This window comes from Alosa pseudoharengus, unplaced genomic scaffold (assembly GCF_046254945.1).
Source record: "Alosa pseudoharengus isolate Yale_2024_CS ecotype anadromous, Long Island Sound unplaced genomic scaffold, YU_APseudo_1.1 YU_APseudo_1.1_scf_4, whole genome shotgun sequence".
NCBI classification, from domain to species: Eukaryota; Metazoa; Chordata; class Actinopteri; order Clupeiformes; family Clupeidae; genus Alosa; species Alosa pseudoharengus.
Genome location: NW_027468774.1, coordinates 35,710,790 through 35,727,639, shown reverse-complemented (window position 1 = coordinate 35,727,639; position 16,850 = coordinate 35,710,790). Strand labels below are relative to the sequence as shown.

Genomic DNA, 16,850 nt, shown 5'->3' with positions numbered 1-16,850 from the left:
TAATTCAAGTACAATAAACATGGGTCAAAACAATCCATAAGGAATCCATCTATGCACTTTTAAAAGGAGGAAGCAAAGATAAATAATAATCAAAACAGAAAAACAAAACACAACAGGAAAAAAAAACCCATATAACTAGGGCTTAGTCATTAAATCATATTCTGTAACACTGTTCAAAAGTTGTACTGCTTTCTTAGACTTCATAGCTTTAAGTGCTTTTGTATAATAAAGGAAATCATTGTAAAGCCCACAAAAAGTGGGATGCTTGGATAGCGGAGTCCGTCTCCAAAAACTTCAGACCTCCAATCCATACAGTGGCGCCACTGCACCATTTTTTGTCCATCTCTTACAAGTACAAAATAGAGGAAGAACATTCTCGTCCTTGAGAACAACATTGCAGGCAAGATGGTCGCATACTGGAGACAAGCAGGCCTAAGGTAACTTTAAAATTAAGTGGAACACTTTGTTTCAGTCTTGCGTGCAAAATTATAGCATAATGTTGCTGTAGTCTGGACATTTTGTGACATTCATTGTAATTTAATGACACGATTTTGGCTGAAGAAAATACGTGACTTGTTAGCTAGGCTAACACAGTAACGTTAACGTTACGCTACGCTAGCTCACGAGTTGTGGCTAACAGTACAGTATCATGAACTTCGTTACTTAACACTCCGGTGTGAGTTGATATGATACACAATACGAGAAATGCGTCAAGTCAGTATGCGAGAAACGCATCAAGTCAGTATGTGTCTTTTTTTCCAGCTACATTCGCTTCTCGGCGATTTGTGCTAGTGCTGTTCGGGCAGCCTTGAAAGGTCCATTGAAAGCAGAGGCCCTCAAAGCCGCGGAAACCAATGTCAAAGTAAACCGACCGAAGACCGCATGTAAGTCAATGTTTAATAATCATTCCTCATGTCAGAGTTGTCTTTTTAACGGTTAGTTAGCTGCTAACAGGTTTCATTTGTCGTAGGTTTGATGTATGTAATCTCCGATACAGCGCATGGCTGCTACTAACTTGATGTGTCGTCTCTTGACAGGAGCCATGATAACCTGAGTCCTTGATGTTGTGTCCAAAGGGCCCTTAGCTGGAAGAAGACCTCTAGCGTGAAACGTTCCTTAGTATGTTTGTCATCAACAAAAGCAGTGGAAAACGACATTTTAATTTTCCAAAGCTCCCCCATTAAATATGTAATTAAATGTCTTAGTTATGATTGCTGATTTGATTTTTTTGTCTCATTCCCATACATTTGCCTAATATAGGCCTACAAGCCTCTCTTGTCAAGTAAAGCAGGAGATTGTTTTGATGCACACCAGACTGTGTAGGCCAAGTAAGCTACAATGTTCAATATAATGTGCAATGTGAACTTCCCTTGCTGAGCCCACCAACTCTTACTGCTGAAATGGAAATAACTATTGCTGAAGGTAGAAGATGCAGATTAATTTGAATGAGTGAGTTTATTTCAACATTCATTAAGAAAATTGTCAAGATTTTTAGTTGTAAATGTCATACTGTTAACAAATCTGACATTCATCATCTAATGATTAAGATCATTCACATAGCTTATTCAGACTTAAATGTATTACAGCCAGATCTTACCTCTGTCTCACTTTACTGCTTCCCTATCTCCACTACCTCAAAGTAATGTTCCATGTCTGTCTATAGGGGTCAGTGGTTAAAGTCAAATTGAAATAACCATTTAAACATTTTCTTTAAAATATCAGTATTAAGGAACTGGTGAACTAGTTCCTACATAAACTGATTAGCCTACAGTTTTGGACAAATATGCATTACATGAAATACATTTCCTAGCTCTCTCATTCAAAGATAAATGTATTGTAAACTACTTGTCTTGACACTCATGAGCTAAAGCAATAACCTCTAGTCTCTAACTGCAAGGTACGGTTCATGTGTGCAGCCTCGGCTAGAACGTTGGGTTGACGTTCCTGTCATTGTAGTTGTTGGTTGTCCAATTATAGAAACCTGATCAAGCCCGAGATCTCATTTTCACTCTTGACAAGAGAAGTGACAGCTAAAGGTACTGAAATTGAATTAACTTCAACTTCAAGTTTAATGGTGATACTTCAGTAGAGCCATAATACATATGGGATTGTGGCATAGGTAAATCTAGTTTTCAGTGTGTTTCAGGCTTTCTGTACAAATAGATACCCTCCTCCTCTCCACATTCAAGGTAAAGAACACCTGCTTGTGAGGTAGCAGGTGAAGGTTCGGCAGATATGCATGCAACTGCAGTTTTAGCCTACATCCAGCAGGTCAACATTTCATAAGACACTTTGCAGTACAGGTGGCAGCTATATTGAACTAAGCTAAATGACATTTCATCTGGGGAAAAAAATATAAGGTCATGTCTTTACCAGATATGATGGATCAAATCAGTGTTAATGCCCAATACTTAGTTATGGTCATCAGACTGGTTGACAAGGTCTTTGCCTGAGATGTGACATCACTGTCTCCCTGAGGTTCTGGTTGTAATTATCGTAAACAACCTCAGGAAACAAAAATGCTTATAAAACATTTAACACAAAAAGTGTTATAGTGTGCTAGTTTTTTTTCTTTTCCCTGGTCATCTTGATCATAGTCTCTGGTGAGCGGTATAGGAAGATGAGCTTCTCAAACAGCTGCTCCTCCAGCTCCATCTCTCCTGTCTCACGCACAACGAAGATGTCCGTGCAAAGCTTGAGCACACGGTCCACACATGGCAGCTCTTCAAACATGATGGAACGAGAAATGCCATTGAAGAACTCACGCACAAACTTCCCAATCACAAGCACGACAGACATGTAGAGACCCACGATCCTACACAAGAATGGGGGAGAAGAGAGAAGGGTTTAAACAACGATACAAAACGCATGATTGTAAAGCCTTTCATATAAAAAAGCATTTAAGCAGGATTAATGTATGTATACATTGCAATACAATAATTCCAACAATACTAATGTCATAATGACATACAAAAATGTAGTTAATTAGGGCCCTAATGTTACATTAATTAATACATTTTACAACAAATGTTCTTGTTCTCTTCTGTACTCTACTGAATATAGGATGATCAATACAACAGCAATTGCTATTAATGTAAATTCTGTAACAATCAGAGACATGTCTTCTAAAACAAGGTGCTACTTCAAGCCGGTATTTCACCATTTCTGGTTTGCAGAACAGCTAGTTAATAGGTCTTACCCATATCCTGCTAGAAAGTTGAGACTTGAAGGGCTGACTTTGTCATTGAAGATGACCAGCTGAATGCTGTGGCATTTCATTGGTGGATATGCTGGAGCGCACTCCTCCACTACCCACCACTGTGGCCCAGGCTGTGACCCCTCGGAACTCTGTTTGAGTTTAATAGCCAAGGGACGGAAGAAAGCATAGTCCTGAACGTCATCTGGATCGTCCGAATGCTCTTTGAGGGTTGAAAAATGACATCAAACATTTTTTATGAGTTATATATTTCAAAACATTATTTCATTATATAATTTTACAACTTAAAACTATCTTTAAAACATCTTTGGATATATGCACATGTAATGTGTCTATAATAATAATGAGCTTGATGAAATGTGTAAAAGTCCAAATTCAGTGAATGAGACAGAGACAAAGTGATAGCTTTTATTTCATTCTGCTAGTGTGCTTGACTTACCTACATTCAGCCGATTGGCCATCTTTGCTTCTGGTCCTGAGGGCCCTCGTATATATTTAGGCAGCAGAGACTCAATAATCCTATCATGACAATATTACTTATTATGAAGCAGAGAGTAAGATGGCAGTGTTTATATCAGTAATGCATCGTGTGTGTGTGTGTATGTGTTATGTGTGTAAAGACACGCACACAACATTGCTGTGATTCCCTTTCAACATCTTGACAATCTCATCTCTCAGACTGTTGTCCTCATATTTGACTGTATATTCACCCACGGTCTCAACATTCATGGAAAGGCTGGCATTCCTGTTGTCATAAACACATGTATTAACCCCCTCACAGTCAAGTCCAGCATGCTATGACAAAGCCTAAGAGTGTGTGTGATGTGTGCTTGTGGTGGTCTATACCGTATTAACGTCCAACGCAGTGTGATGTAAATATGTGTTGAGTTGCTCAGCTCGTGGATCATGGCATCTCTACTGGCTGGACTGATGCTCCACTGGAGACTAGCATCACTCTTTATCTTTGCCACCACAATATCCTCAGGCATGTAGCCCACCAAGAACTGCATTGCAGACTGTGGGAGTGTGGAGGCAGTCAGAATAACACGGCAAATACAATATGAAAATGCAAAAGGAATGCAATAAATCCTGCAGTGGAGATGTAGCTGCAGAGACAAATAGTGAAAGAAACTAACAGAACTATGGTTGCGTCATAACCTATATAGTTATAGAGAAAATTCAGTGTAATAGGAGTCTTACAACATGCAATTGGTGTGATGACTTTGTGAGTATCTAAACTGGAATGAGCTGCTTTATTTTGTGCAAAAAGTTGGCCTGATTACCGGATAAGTGGCGTAATTGTTGGTCAGTCTGTTATAAGCAGCTCCTGAATACGGTATTAAATTCTGTTCCTGGGCAGTCATGGAGAACAGAGGCTGGAGGAGAAAAGGTATTAATTAGTGTACACAAAGAATATTTGGGCAGCCGTGGCCTTTAGGGCTTCGGGCTTGTAACCGAAGGGTTGCCGGTTCGATTCCCGACCAGTAGGAAAAATGTGGGCGGGGGAATGGTTGAGCACTGCAATCCACGGCTGAACTGCCCTTGAGCAAGGCACCTTGGCCATTACCCCTCACTGCTCCCCGAGCGCCGATGTAGCAGGCAGCTCACTGCGTTGGGATTAGTGTGTGCTACACCTCACTGTGTGTTCACTGTTAAATGCATAGTATTTAAACAAAAATAATTTCTATAATGCAATATGCTACAATAAAATGCATGTCAAATGCACACATACACTTAATTTGATCATTTGTGGGTGTAACTTATGATTTGGAGTCATAAATACTGTTCAAATGAAATGTCATGATTCCTGAGCATGACCACAGAGACAAACAAACAGAAAGCAAACTGGAAGATGGCATGAGAGTGTAACTACCTCATATCCTGCAATACTGAGCTGAATGGAAACATCTAAGGGCTGATTAGTGACTCCAGCCACAGATTTCACCAATGACATGAAGAGTAGAGGGAACCACACTATACTGATCAGAGTAAAAATGACGAATCCTCCCATGCCATACTTCACCACTCTCTTCTTCTTCTGACCAGGAACATGTGGATATTTCTGAAATGTCACAGACGAGACTTACTGAGTCACAGGCAACCTGTGCAACAGACTGAAAACCTACAGTATGTTTAGTGAAGTGAATGGCATTTGCAGGCTCATTTAAGAAATCCTTTAAAGTACTGAAAACCAAAAATAAACATGTGCACACGTAAACATTTGTAAAAAGGGTGTTATTAACCACATACATCGAGAAGTGTGTAAAATTAGGCTTCCAATCATGACACAATTCAATACCACACAGTTCACAGTCCTTGCACATGTTTTCGGGAGTATTTTCCTGCCAGTTTACAGCTGTAGACACACAAACCTTCTCTGACTCCCTCCAGCACTTGAGGATAAAGATGTTGGCATAGATGTCCTCCACACAGATCCAGCTGGACAGGCTGAGGGTCGTGTCTGTCCAGACCCAGTCCATTACAGCACGCAACTCAGTTAGGAAAGGAACCATCCGGAACCTAAGGATGACAGCAGATTAAAAAAAAAATACTTTCTTTTTTTCTTAATCGTCTTTTTTCAAGTTGATGGAATAAAACAGCCACCTTAATCAGCAATCTTATACAGAGCATACTTCAGACAGTAAACGGGGGATTCAGACAGCAATGGCAAGCATGGACATTTAAAAAGCAGGATGGACATTTATTTAATCAGGTATGAATCAGTGTATTGCTGTGCACATGCTTACCCTTGGAAAAGGAAGAGGTTTAGGTAGTTGTAGTTTTTAGTGAGGAAGTTCCCCAGAACTCTGTTTGGGTACCCACACTTGATCTGATAGGCAGACAGGCCAAAGTAGATGCACTTGACAAAATACCACAGCTGGGCAACAAAGTTACTATTGAATCTCCTAGGGGGGAAAATAAAAAACAGAACTTGGGATGATAATGTAGAACAATTTTATCCTTATTGGGCATTGTTGTTCAGTGTGCATAACATTGATACAATGGTGTGTGTGTGTGTGTGTGTGTGTGTGTATGTATGCTCAGTTCCAGAACTAACTAATGATTCTTTTTTCCGACTGTGGTTGCTAAACGACAACTAGGTGAGTAAAATTGGGATAAATTCTTCCGAATATGTATGAATGTACTCATATTGTAAAGTGCTGCTCTATGTGTATAGAGACATGAGAATTCCTGACCGTTCGGTCACTCCAGGTAGGATGAAGAACATCCAGAAGTGGATCCCAAACACCAGCAAAACCTGGAAAACACACTTTCCGAAAAGGGTCTTGCGGAGGTACAGCGCCCGATCCACCACCATGGTCCCAAACTGGATGAGTAGCATCACCAAGAAGGCCTCTGGGACCTGGTCCTCTGATAATGACTCTGTGATGTCCGCTGCTGCACTGTGTTTCTACACCCACGCACACATACAAAAGAGAACCCTCAACCTACCAAAGGAGGAAATCTATAGTACCAACCAAAGATTTTACAGCTGACATGTAGGCTTCAAGAATAAATAATATAAAAATGTCAGGATACAGGCATAGGATTCCTACAGTAATAAGCTTCTATGATCACACTTGAGCTTGCCAAAATGGCCGCCATATAGCAAGAGCACAAACTTTCTCATTCCCAACATATTTTCTGCCCAGTGATCAATCTTATGTGTAGCGCTCAGGAATCTTTGGTGTGAACAGGGACCACAGGCCATAAAACACTCAACTCTCAGTGTCCATGACTGTTCAAAGCCTTATATTTAATGTTTGTTCCCTCATCAAGTTCGTTATTCAGAAAATGTTACCTTTACCAAATGATATGTACTTACCCCAAAAGCCCCGTAGCCAAAAATGATGACTATGAAATTGACGACATCAATCAAGAACATCAGGGCATATACATCACACACAGGACTGTACTCAGGGTGGATGATGTCATAGAAGAACTGTCTGATGGGTAAGTAGATGTGTAGGCCACTGAGAGGAGAGAGTGTGGGAAGACGGGAGTGAAGAAAAGACAATCAAAATATCTGAGACAATAACACTCTTCCTTGTAATGTCTGACAGCAAGAAAAAAAACTGACTCTAGCAGCAGGGCTACACCGGGTCCACAATTGAAGCCACTATCAGGTCTGGTGTAGCCAGTTCCATTGAATAAAGTGGAATCTAATTGTTGCAACAGATAGAACACTTCAGGTACATGCCTGATGTAGCCTGCTTATAAGACTCAGAGTTATTAATGATAACATCTCTACAAATAAAGCAAATAGTCACAATACAAGTGTCTGCATGCAAACTTACACCTCAATGAGGGCAGCTTTGACCACCAGAGCCCTCTCTCTGATGTGCTGACGGATCCTCTCTTTGCGGGTCAACTGCACTTTGGGAACTTGCCTCTTCCTCTTAGACTTGCGCTTCTTTGGCTTTTGACCATCTGCAGAACCAACGACAAATGAAGAGTTTAGAAGCATGATAACTATGGTAAGTGAATGCTCTCTAAACATAGTACACGTGAATCAAATAATTTTGCTTCAAAACACGCTAAATACCACTCTCTTCCTGATCTGAAATATCGATTTGAAGGCAAAAACCTATAGGAGCCTGATAAAAAAAAATTGCTCATTTAAAAGAAAAGTGGTCAGACGGATTTAGAGGGTTTTGCATTTGAACTCTTCAAAATCATTTCCCATGTGAGGAAAACCATGACATTCCCTGATGATGACACTTAACACCTGCATTTGTAGGATTTTGTAATACTTGTTAGTATTTGATTGATACTTTTTGATTTTTTCACAGACTATTCATAATTTCTAGCCTATATAAGCGTACCTTGCATGAGGTAGATTGTTCTAATACAGACAAGTATGCCAGAGGACCATAAATATCTGTGCAGCATGCATCTTACTGAAAAGTGATATTTGATTATCTGGGGGGGCTGCTGTTTGCATGCCTACAAACCCCCAACCGATATATCTTTAGAGTGTAACTCAGTACACACCTGGCTGCTCTGAGCTTTGGCTTCGCCCCCATCTGTTGAACAAGGAGGAAGTGGTGGACGCCTGCAGGGGCAGAAAGGGTAGCCGTCTCCGAGGGGCCGGGGCATCTTCACCCCCCCTTCCTCCTCCTCCTCCTGCATTCATCTTTTTCTTTTCAGTTTTCTTCTTCATCTTCTTAAAGAAGTCAGGCATCTCCACCTCTTTGTTGTCCCATAAACCATGGCACTGTTGACAGGTAAGCCAAAGTTAGCCTAAATAATCTTCTATGCTCACAAATCAAAATTATACTACCATACAATATAATGTTAAGTACAATACAGTTATATTTTTAACTAATGTAGTGTTCACATACTTTAAGTCGCTTTGGACAAAAGCATGGTATGCCAAATACCATGAATAGAAACATAAACAATATTAAATAATCCCTATCATAGTATTTCTTGAGTAGAGAGTGGTAAGTGTGCCTTGAGAATTGAACGATGGAAGAAAAGTGCCAGAAGTTGCAGCAGGTCAAATAACACATAGCCATCCTTCTTCTCCACACCAACGATGTTGGGCACTGCAAATGGACGATCAGCATTGATGCCACGGTAAGCCGATGTAGTCCATGGAAAAAAACCAAACTGGAAAAAATACTTCACCAACACGATGAGCTGAGAAGACAGGAATAGTTTGTCAAACAACAAACAATTACATTCACAATTACAGTACTCCTTTAAAGTACTCCTTCCTGTCATCTGATGACCTAAAAGACTGGACTAAAGCTAACCTCTGTGTAGATGATGGTGGAAGCTAACCTCTGTGTAGAGGATGGTGAAAGCTAACCTCTGTGTAGATGATGGTGGAAGCTAACCTCTGTGTAGATTATGGTGGAAGCTAACCTCTGTGTAGATTATGGTGAAAGCTAACCTCTGTGTAGATGATGGTGGAAGCTAACCTCTGTGTAGATGATGGCGGTCATCCAGAAGCGTTTGGTGGGCCGTGGGACGGACATCATGGCCCAGAGGAAGATGAGGATGGGCAGCACCAGGGAAAAGATTGCGGCCGACACCATGTGGTTCAGGATGATGACAAAATAGCACAGCATCTCCGACTGAGACACCATAGTGTTGTAGAGGGCGAACAGCAACCTCAGGGGCCGGGGGAGAACTTGGTAGAACTTGTCGGACTCCTCAATCTCTGGGTTTTGGAACATACTACAGAACAAAACAAACAACACCCATGCCCATAGGCATTACTAACGGTCACGTTATTACATTTCAAAATGACACAGTTGTAAACTGATCGCAGAATAGTAAAGCAATTGATTACTACCTACTACCTTATTTGACCTTCATGTCCTTAGGGAGGCTCTGGCCATTTTGGACTGTGTTGACCACCCCCTCTATAGTTTTTGTGCTTCTACCCTCAGGTAGAAGGTATAGAGTTCCCACCCATAGGACTAAACGTTACCAATTCACCTTTGTATGTACTGCCATTAACATGCTGAATTTGCTCAAATGATGTCACTATTGCACTTTCTGCTTCTCTTGCACACTGGACTTCTGGACTATTGCTTATCTTCTCCATGGAGTGATCTTGCACTGTATTTTATTTAATGTACTGGTCCTTGTCTATCTTTGTTGTAATGCTGTCTTCATTGCTATTTATTAACTTGTGTGTGTTGTGTCGTTGGTTGTGTGTTTCTTAACCCCTGGCTGCAAATTTCCCCCCGTGGGATAATACACTTGACTTGACTTGACTTGACTTGACTTGTGGTGCAGTAACAGTGCAAAGCTGTGAAGGGACCTAACTCATTAAGCAGCAGCTCACTGGCTGTCAGGGCTCGTGTCTGTTCACTCAGGGGAGCAGGCTCTGGGGTGGCTTCACCCGGGTCCTCCTCTGACTTTTTGTCACACGACTCCAGGTACTGCATGGTCTTCTCTTGCGCATGCTCCTCAAGTTCCTCATCCATCTCCTCTTCAGTCTCACTTCCTTCAACAGCCTCACTCTCTCCAGAGGCATCACTCTCTTCAATACCACCATCCTCTTCAACAGCATCACTCTCTTCAATAGCACCATCCTCTTCAACAGCATCACTCTCTTCAATAGCACCATCATCTTCAACAGCATCACTCTCTTCAATAGCATTCCTCTCTACATCTATAACACTGACAGTAAGACAGGGAAGAAAGAAAGGGAACAGAGACAGGAACACAGATAGAAAGATACAGCGAGTGTGAGAGGATAGTTGAACTGCCTACTACCCACTAGCTAACTAACAACAGACAATGACCATGCCTATTATTAACAATCACATGACCAATTATCAAAATTAGACAGTTGTAAAACGGCCGCAGAATGATGACACAGTTGATTCATTTATTTAATTCAGTCAGTCACAGTCCTTTAATAATGACCAACACCTGTACTGAAGACGTTTAAAGGAGGTCTTACGCTGGAGGAGGCTTGTCGCTGTCAAAAGAGCTCAGGTCTATGCGAGCTGATTTGAGGAGCTTGCGGCGGAGCTCCAGTCCAGTGTTCGGTGGTGGAGGCGGCTCGTCCAGATCCTCCAGCGTGGGCTGCCGAGAGCCCAGCAATGTATCATCAGTGAGACAGCTGAACAACAGAGACAGAGAGGAGAGGAGAGAGAGACAGGAAGGACCATTAAATATCACAGGGCTATTCAAACTGAAATGAAAAGTGGGGAATTTGAGTGCATATCTGACTCTAATAAGGTAGAGGACTGAAAGAAAGTAAGTCGGAACAAATAAATCAGGGTTGAGTGATGACTGTGAATGGTGTAACTAGCTAGGTTTACATCCAACTTTACATTTGAAATCGGATATTGTGTGTGTGTGTGTGTGTGTGTGTGTGTGCGCTTGTGTGTGTGTGTGCAAACCTGGATACGCTGCTACCCCAGGAGAATTTTGAGCCGACACTCTGGAGTTTTTTGTACCCTCGGGGTGAGCGGGGCAGGGGTGGAGGGGAGGCGGGACATCCCAGCTCCTCATCCTGGTCCAGCGACGCCTGCGTGTTCTGGCGGGACATCCAGTTCTGGTAGTACTGCCTGATGCTCTCGTGCGTCACCTTCCTCCCCTGTCATCAGCCAAAGCCACACAACACATGGGAGAATGCCTTTTGAATTATGATCCAATTTACATTACTGACCTAATTATGATAACAACTTTGAGACTTAATCGTGATTGTAGGAATTTTTTCAAGTCTCAAAGATGCCTTTAAATTCCCACTACATGCCTGTTAATATTGTGTTGTTAATTAGGTACCTAGTTTTAGGTATGATTCTGTCAAAGTTATGTATTTAAAAAGTGTCAATCCTTAAAAGTGAATACAATGTGTATGTAGCAATGTCACCCACTGTACCTTATTTTGCTGTTGGCTCAGTAGGGCCCGCTCATGATTCAGGACTCGAGAAATGTCCAGGTTGTCCTTACAGAAAGAGTTGAGTCCTCCTGTGAGGTCATCGATGAGGGACAGGAGGAAGACCCAAACTAATGTCAAGGAGCTGATGATCCGCTGGAATATGTTCTCTAGGGGGAGCAAAAACATTTATTCTTTATAGTGGGGCTGTGTTCTCACATATATTTTACAAAAGAAGCAGCAGTGCAGACTAAATAATACAACTTTGCAAGTTCGCTACACTTTGCAAACTGCAACAAAACAAATAATAAATGAATGTTTCAGTCAAAGGTTAAAAAAAACCCTAATTGGCAGGCTATGGTAAATCAAAACAAGAAACAGAAAAGTAGCATGTGCATCAGGTGACAGCAACACACACCTGCTTCCTCCTCTTCCTCTTCGTCCTCCTCCAGTTCATCTTCACTTGACTCAACTCTCTCCAGTCCTGAAATCAGAGGTGAAAAGTGTTGATAACCAGCATATTAAGGTAAGGTAAGGCAAGGTTACTTTATTTATACCCGAGGGTAGATTTGGTTTGCAGTAGAGTGAGTCGGCTGCTTCCACACACACAGACAACAGTTAGAACAACAATAGAGACAGTGACATGATGGGGACAACAGTGCCTCAAACTGAGAAGCATTGATACAGATATACAAAAGGTATTAGCAATTTTTAAAAATATATTGAAACCAATCTTACTGCTAGCTCAACTCACAGAGTCAGTCACTGTGCACAGTCTAGTTTGTGATATGTGCAATTCTTTAAAGCATTTATAAGAAAAGAACACAAGATTATCAAGCTTCAACCAATTCTCCTTAGCTGACGTGCTGTTTGTAAAAGGGTGACTTGTCCCATGCTTTGTCATTGGCTACTCTCATGTAATAGTATGAATCTGAGATTTGATATCAATATATTAAGAAAACTATCCAACGAGAAGACCTGAGACTAAAGTGGAATATTCTAGGCTGAGGGAATAACAGACCTAAACCTTGTTTACATGGATAATATCCTTTGAAATGATTTACCACATACATAAATTCCTATTTATATAATGATTTCAACAAATTATTACACATTGTAAATAATGAACTACTTGAAAATCTCCCAGACCTTTCTGCTTCTGGAGTTCTCTTCGGGCTCGCCGCCTCTCCTCTCTCTTCAGATTGGACTCTTCTTTCTTGTGGCCCTTCAGAGCAGATTTTGCACCAGCCACCCACGCCTCATATGCAAGCTGAACATAGATCACATGTGGTCATGATGTAGCAATTTTAGGAAAGACAAGCCGTCTACTTATAGCAGCTTATTGGGCAACATTACAAAAGAACCACTGCTTGGACAAAACAACTACAATTGTTTACGTGCTTTTGTTAGAAATGAATCCCTTATGTGAGCTGTCCATTGCAGACTTTTGACAATTATGTAGGCTGACAATTGACTATACAGTACACACATAAAGTGGGAGTGAAAAAGTTGGCAATAAAGTGGCAGTATAGAAGCTGAGCTTGTCTCGACCTGGAAAGCTGACTTTTTCTTAGGAGGTGTGTCCTCCTCTGTCTGGTCCTGTGGCTCCTCCTCCTCTTCTTCAATGTCACTCTCAAACAGCTGATAGCCACAGGAGTCTCCAACTGCAGCACATACACAGACAGACACACCCACACACACACACACATGCGCAGAGTCACACCAACACGCATGAATGCACGCACACACAGAGAAGTTTTAGGATAGTGTTCCAACTGTATTATGTATTAAGTATAACACTAATTTGACTAATTACATGGATTAAGCCTATTAGTCTTAGGGCCCTATTATGACATTCTAAAGTGCATCGTCACTTGTCAAAAGTCTATTCAAATTTAGTAGGATGTCCAGTTCACATTGGGAAGGGTTTCGTTATTAAAAGTGGAGCGCATGGCGTAACAAGGTGTTCCTAGGTCTTTTAATCAGTCATATGGGTGTGTTTGGGGCGTAACATCATTTTAAACCAATGAGAATGACATCTGTCATTCCCTTTAACGGCGCAACGCGCGATATGTCAAATAAATGCATCGGTATTTTGGTATTCATCGGCGCATTTGAAGGAGGCTGCTTGCGAGATCGTATGGAATAGTCATTCTTAAACCATGCTTTACTAAAACTAGCATAGCCTTCACACATTTGCACTCGTCTATTATTTGAACTCATTGGCAAAGTGAAACTAACTTCACCAAGGAGTCAGTCAACGACAAGACAGTTATATGCAGTTACTTTCACTATCGACTCACAGTGGGTTACCACCGAAAACATAGGCTGGAAAAAGCAACACTTACCCTAATGTTGCTCTAATGACTGAATAAAACATCATTTATCCTGCAGGAGTTGCTTATATCTCGTGACAGTGCGTCTTCAGCTGTGCACCATACGTGTCTCTCGCCTCTCCCTTAATCACTTTTAACCGTCATTACCAATTTGCAAATGATGGTGAATAACTACTCATCATGAGATGTACAGTATTTCGTAATATCTTTATTCTAATTATGTTTCCAATTGTAATCGTGCAATTTGTAATGCTTTGCAAGGACGTGCGCTGGTGTGCGTTCATGAATGATAGAAGGATGGTGCGTGCACCTGCCAATATGACTGTTGATATGCGCTCTTAAAATAGCATATGAACAACTCGCCATTGACTTCTGACCAGGTTTAGGTGGTGTATGATCGCGATTTTTAGACCCTTAAACTTCAATGAACATCTTCAAAAAAATCTTTTAGTCTAGGACTACCGGTAAGCTTAATCAAAGTATGGGAAACTGACTGTAAATGCCTCTTTGTAAGTTACATTATGAGGACAGGGACTAGGGAAAATGGCTGGTCTTAGATGTCATCTTTAATCTTTTTGGGGGCATCTGACTGTAGTACTCACCACCAGGTTGAGAAACCCAAGGTCTCGCCCATTTCCCACTATCGTTGTCTTGGAGATCCCCTGGAGATCATATCATCATTGTGATTATTATCTGTCTAAGATTATTTATCTTATTAACCAATACAATTTACACAAATATATGAATTTAGATGACAGTCATAATTTTTACTGTCTTCAAAGTTTAATGTGAAAGTGTCATTTGTTTCAATTCAAAGTCTAGTCTATGTGTTTGTCAAACCTTTGGGTTCTAGGTTTGTTGACATCTCCTTCGGTGGACGACTTTTCTGTTTGGATTTGATTTTCTCCATGCTATGCGATAGTGGAAGCATACCATTACTGATCAACAAACAATACTATGATGACAGCTGTTAGTATACTAATACAGTGTATATGCAGTCTGACAGAACTGCATTATGGGATGCTACAAGTGGTCTTATTCATGACCCTAACAATGACTCAGTGACCTATCAACACACTGGGATATGTAGTTTATAGTCTCTTACTCTTTCTTTAGGGCCTCCACAGATTTCTTCTCCATCTCCAGTCGGGCTGCCACACGTTTCTTCACTTTTGCTTCAAAAAGCTCAGCACCCCTTAGAAGAAGAGAAGAAGATTGGCAGCCTAAAACAACAGTATATCTGCCATCTCAGAAGTTCTAACATGTCATGGTGGGGATCATTAAGATGAGTGTTATAGTTACCTGGAGGCAAGGATTTTAGAAGCTTTGAGGTCAGAAACTACGTAGAGGAAATAGTAACTTTGGAAAATTCTCCTCTGGACCAGAAGGACAGTGAAACATATTGCGTCCCATACAATCCCTGCTTCTCCTTCTGGTAGTTCACACTCATCATCTGGGGCAGCTGAAGACACACACACATACATACAGCATGATAATGTAACAGGGACAATAAACACATTGTATTTTGTAAGAAAAACATGAGGAAAAAGGAAGTTTCTGTGGTTAATGCAGCTTCAATCTTTATTCCAATAAAAAGCAATAATGGAAACACGTGGGACATGTAGACTGAACCTTCATGAGTGACTTGATGAGACTTGATGTTTCAAAAGTCCCTCCTACACTCAAAATGTTGCTAATACTATGGTCTGGTCACATTTTGGTCTGTATGATAATTAAATCTCCACCTTGATTGGGATGGTTCTCAGAGGCCTTCCCCCATACCGATTCTGCAAATGTTAGGGTTTCTCACACCTGAGTTCCTTCCTGGCCCCAAGTGAGGCAATAGCATGGACCTTTGAGTGTTGTATTGATAAGTTCACCATGTGGGACATAAAGTAGCATGATGTTCATAGACAGGGTAAACTGTAAAATATGTATTCAATTTGCATTCTTTTTCTATTCTATTCTATGTTTGGCCGTTTTGCCTTTATTGTGATAGGACAGTGAAGAGAGGACAAGGAAGCAAGTGGGAGAGATATGGGGTAGGATCGGAAGATGACCAAGGCCATTCGAACCCGGGTCCCTGTGGGCACATAGACCCATAGCTACTTACGCCACAGCACCCTCCCCCACCACACACACACACACACACACACACACACACACACATGTATTGTGATTCCTTGTTGTGATGTTGGGGTTGAAAACAGAGAGCAGGATGGCAAAAAAAAAGCCCAGGTAAGGCTAACTCACGGAGATCATAGCCTTTAATGGTGCAGAACATGCTAAAGGCCTGGATCAGCCAGCAGCCATTTTTCAGGAGGCTGCCAAGGTACACACAAGAGCCGAGCTGAAAGCACATACACACAGAGAGACAGTCAGGTCAGAGAGAAACAGTTAGGCCTAAGTATGACTTAAGAGCCTAAAGAGTATATAAGAGAGCAAGACGACAACTTGCAGACATACAGACAGCAGGTTCTTGAGGCAGATGACCACGCATGTGTAAGCAATGAGCCAGTCCCACAGGCGAAGCACATAGCAGACCGGCTGCATCAACAGGGAACCTCCAAACAGCATGAAGTAGAAGCAGGCCAGCAGGTAGCCCAAACAGAACACGTTTATCCGTGTTGTCCCCGTGATGAAGATGAGGCACAGCACCAGCCAGAAGAAGTAGCTGAACACAAACACTTTCACCATATCCAGGTAAGACCTGTAAAGACAGAGACACAATATTATATAGAATTATTTTATTTAATAAGGTAAATCCCATTGAGATCAAATCTAATTTTCAATAGAGGCCTGATTTTCATGAGGCTGAATTATTCATATTTTGCATTATAGTGGTCCCTGTGGACTGAGGCTGAATTGGACCTGTACAATTCGTCCCCTTAGAATTATAGGGTTCTATCTACGTTCTGAGTAGTTCTGAGATATTGAGCTTCAA

The 16,850-nt window shown here is 41.3% G+C and overlaps 2 protein-coding genes across 2 annotated transcripts in view; one reads left to right on the top strand and one right to left on the bottom strand.

Moving 5' to 3' along the window:
- The first annotated feature begins 328 nt into the window (after positions 1 to 328).
- atp5f1e (ATP synthase F1 subunit epsilon) lies at positions 329 to 1,211 on the top strand. Its single transcript, XM_076266065.1, has 3 exons — positions 329 to 437; positions 763 to 884; positions 1,038 to 1,211. Coding segments are annotated over exons 1-3 (156 nt in total). The 5' UTR covers positions 329 to 405; the 3' UTR covers positions 1,040 to 1,211.
- Positions 1,212 to 1,971: 760 nt separating this feature from the next.
- The window catches only part of LOC143102931 (piezo-type mechanosensitive ion channel component 2), a 30,394-nt gene continuing 15,515 nt past the window's right edge, over positions 1,972 to 16,850 (bottom strand). The window contains exons 27-54 of the mRNA XM_076266724.1: positions 16,373 to 16,616; positions 16,160 to 16,256; positions 15,209 to 15,368; positions 15,012 to 15,101; positions 14,747 to 14,817; positions 14,509 to 14,568; positions 13,122 to 13,234; positions 12,720 to 12,840; positions 11,989 to 12,054; positions 11,574 to 11,740; positions 11,092 to 11,288; positions 10,647 to 10,808; positions 10,004 to 10,342; positions 9,148 to 9,406; positions 8,675 to 8,863; positions 8,213 to 8,435; positions 7,516 to 7,648; positions 7,044 to 7,191; positions 6,415 to 6,629; positions 5,965 to 6,123; positions 5,590 to 5,737; positions 5,091 to 5,279; positions 4,501 to 4,593; positions 4,064 to 4,233; positions 3,846 to 3,962; positions 3,657 to 3,736; positions 3,200 to 3,419; positions 1,972 to 2,815 (exon numbers count right to left, since the gene is read on the bottom strand). Of these exons, the coding sequence (XP_076122839.1) occupies positions 2,560 to 2,815; positions 3,200 to 3,419; positions 3,657 to 3,736; positions 3,846 to 3,962; positions 4,064 to 4,233; positions 4,501 to 4,593; positions 5,091 to 5,279; positions 5,590 to 5,737; positions 5,965 to 6,123; positions 6,415 to 6,629; positions 7,044 to 7,191; positions 7,516 to 7,648; positions 8,213 to 8,435; positions 8,675 to 8,863; positions 9,148 to 9,406; positions 10,004 to 10,342; positions 10,647 to 10,808; positions 11,092 to 11,288; positions 11,574 to 11,740; positions 11,989 to 12,054; positions 12,720 to 12,840; positions 13,122 to 13,234; positions 14,509 to 14,568; positions 14,747 to 14,817; positions 15,012 to 15,101; positions 15,209 to 15,368; positions 16,160 to 16,256; positions 16,373 to 16,616 (4,486 nt within the window). The 3' untranslated portion in view covers positions 1,972 to 2,559. The remainder of the gene's footprint in view (positions 2,816 to 3,199; positions 3,420 to 3,656; positions 3,737 to 3,845; positions 3,963 to 4,063; positions 4,234 to 4,500; positions 4,594 to 5,090; positions 5,280 to 5,589; positions 5,738 to 5,964; positions 6,124 to 6,414; positions 6,630 to 7,043; positions 7,192 to 7,515; positions 7,649 to 8,212; positions 8,436 to 8,674; positions 8,864 to 9,147; positions 9,407 to 10,003; positions 10,343 to 10,646; positions 10,809 to 11,091; positions 11,289 to 11,573; positions 11,741 to 11,988; positions 12,055 to 12,719; positions 12,841 to 13,121; positions 13,235 to 14,508; positions 14,569 to 14,746; positions 14,818 to 15,011; positions 15,102 to 15,208; positions 15,369 to 16,159; positions 16,257 to 16,372; positions 16,617 to 16,850) is intronic.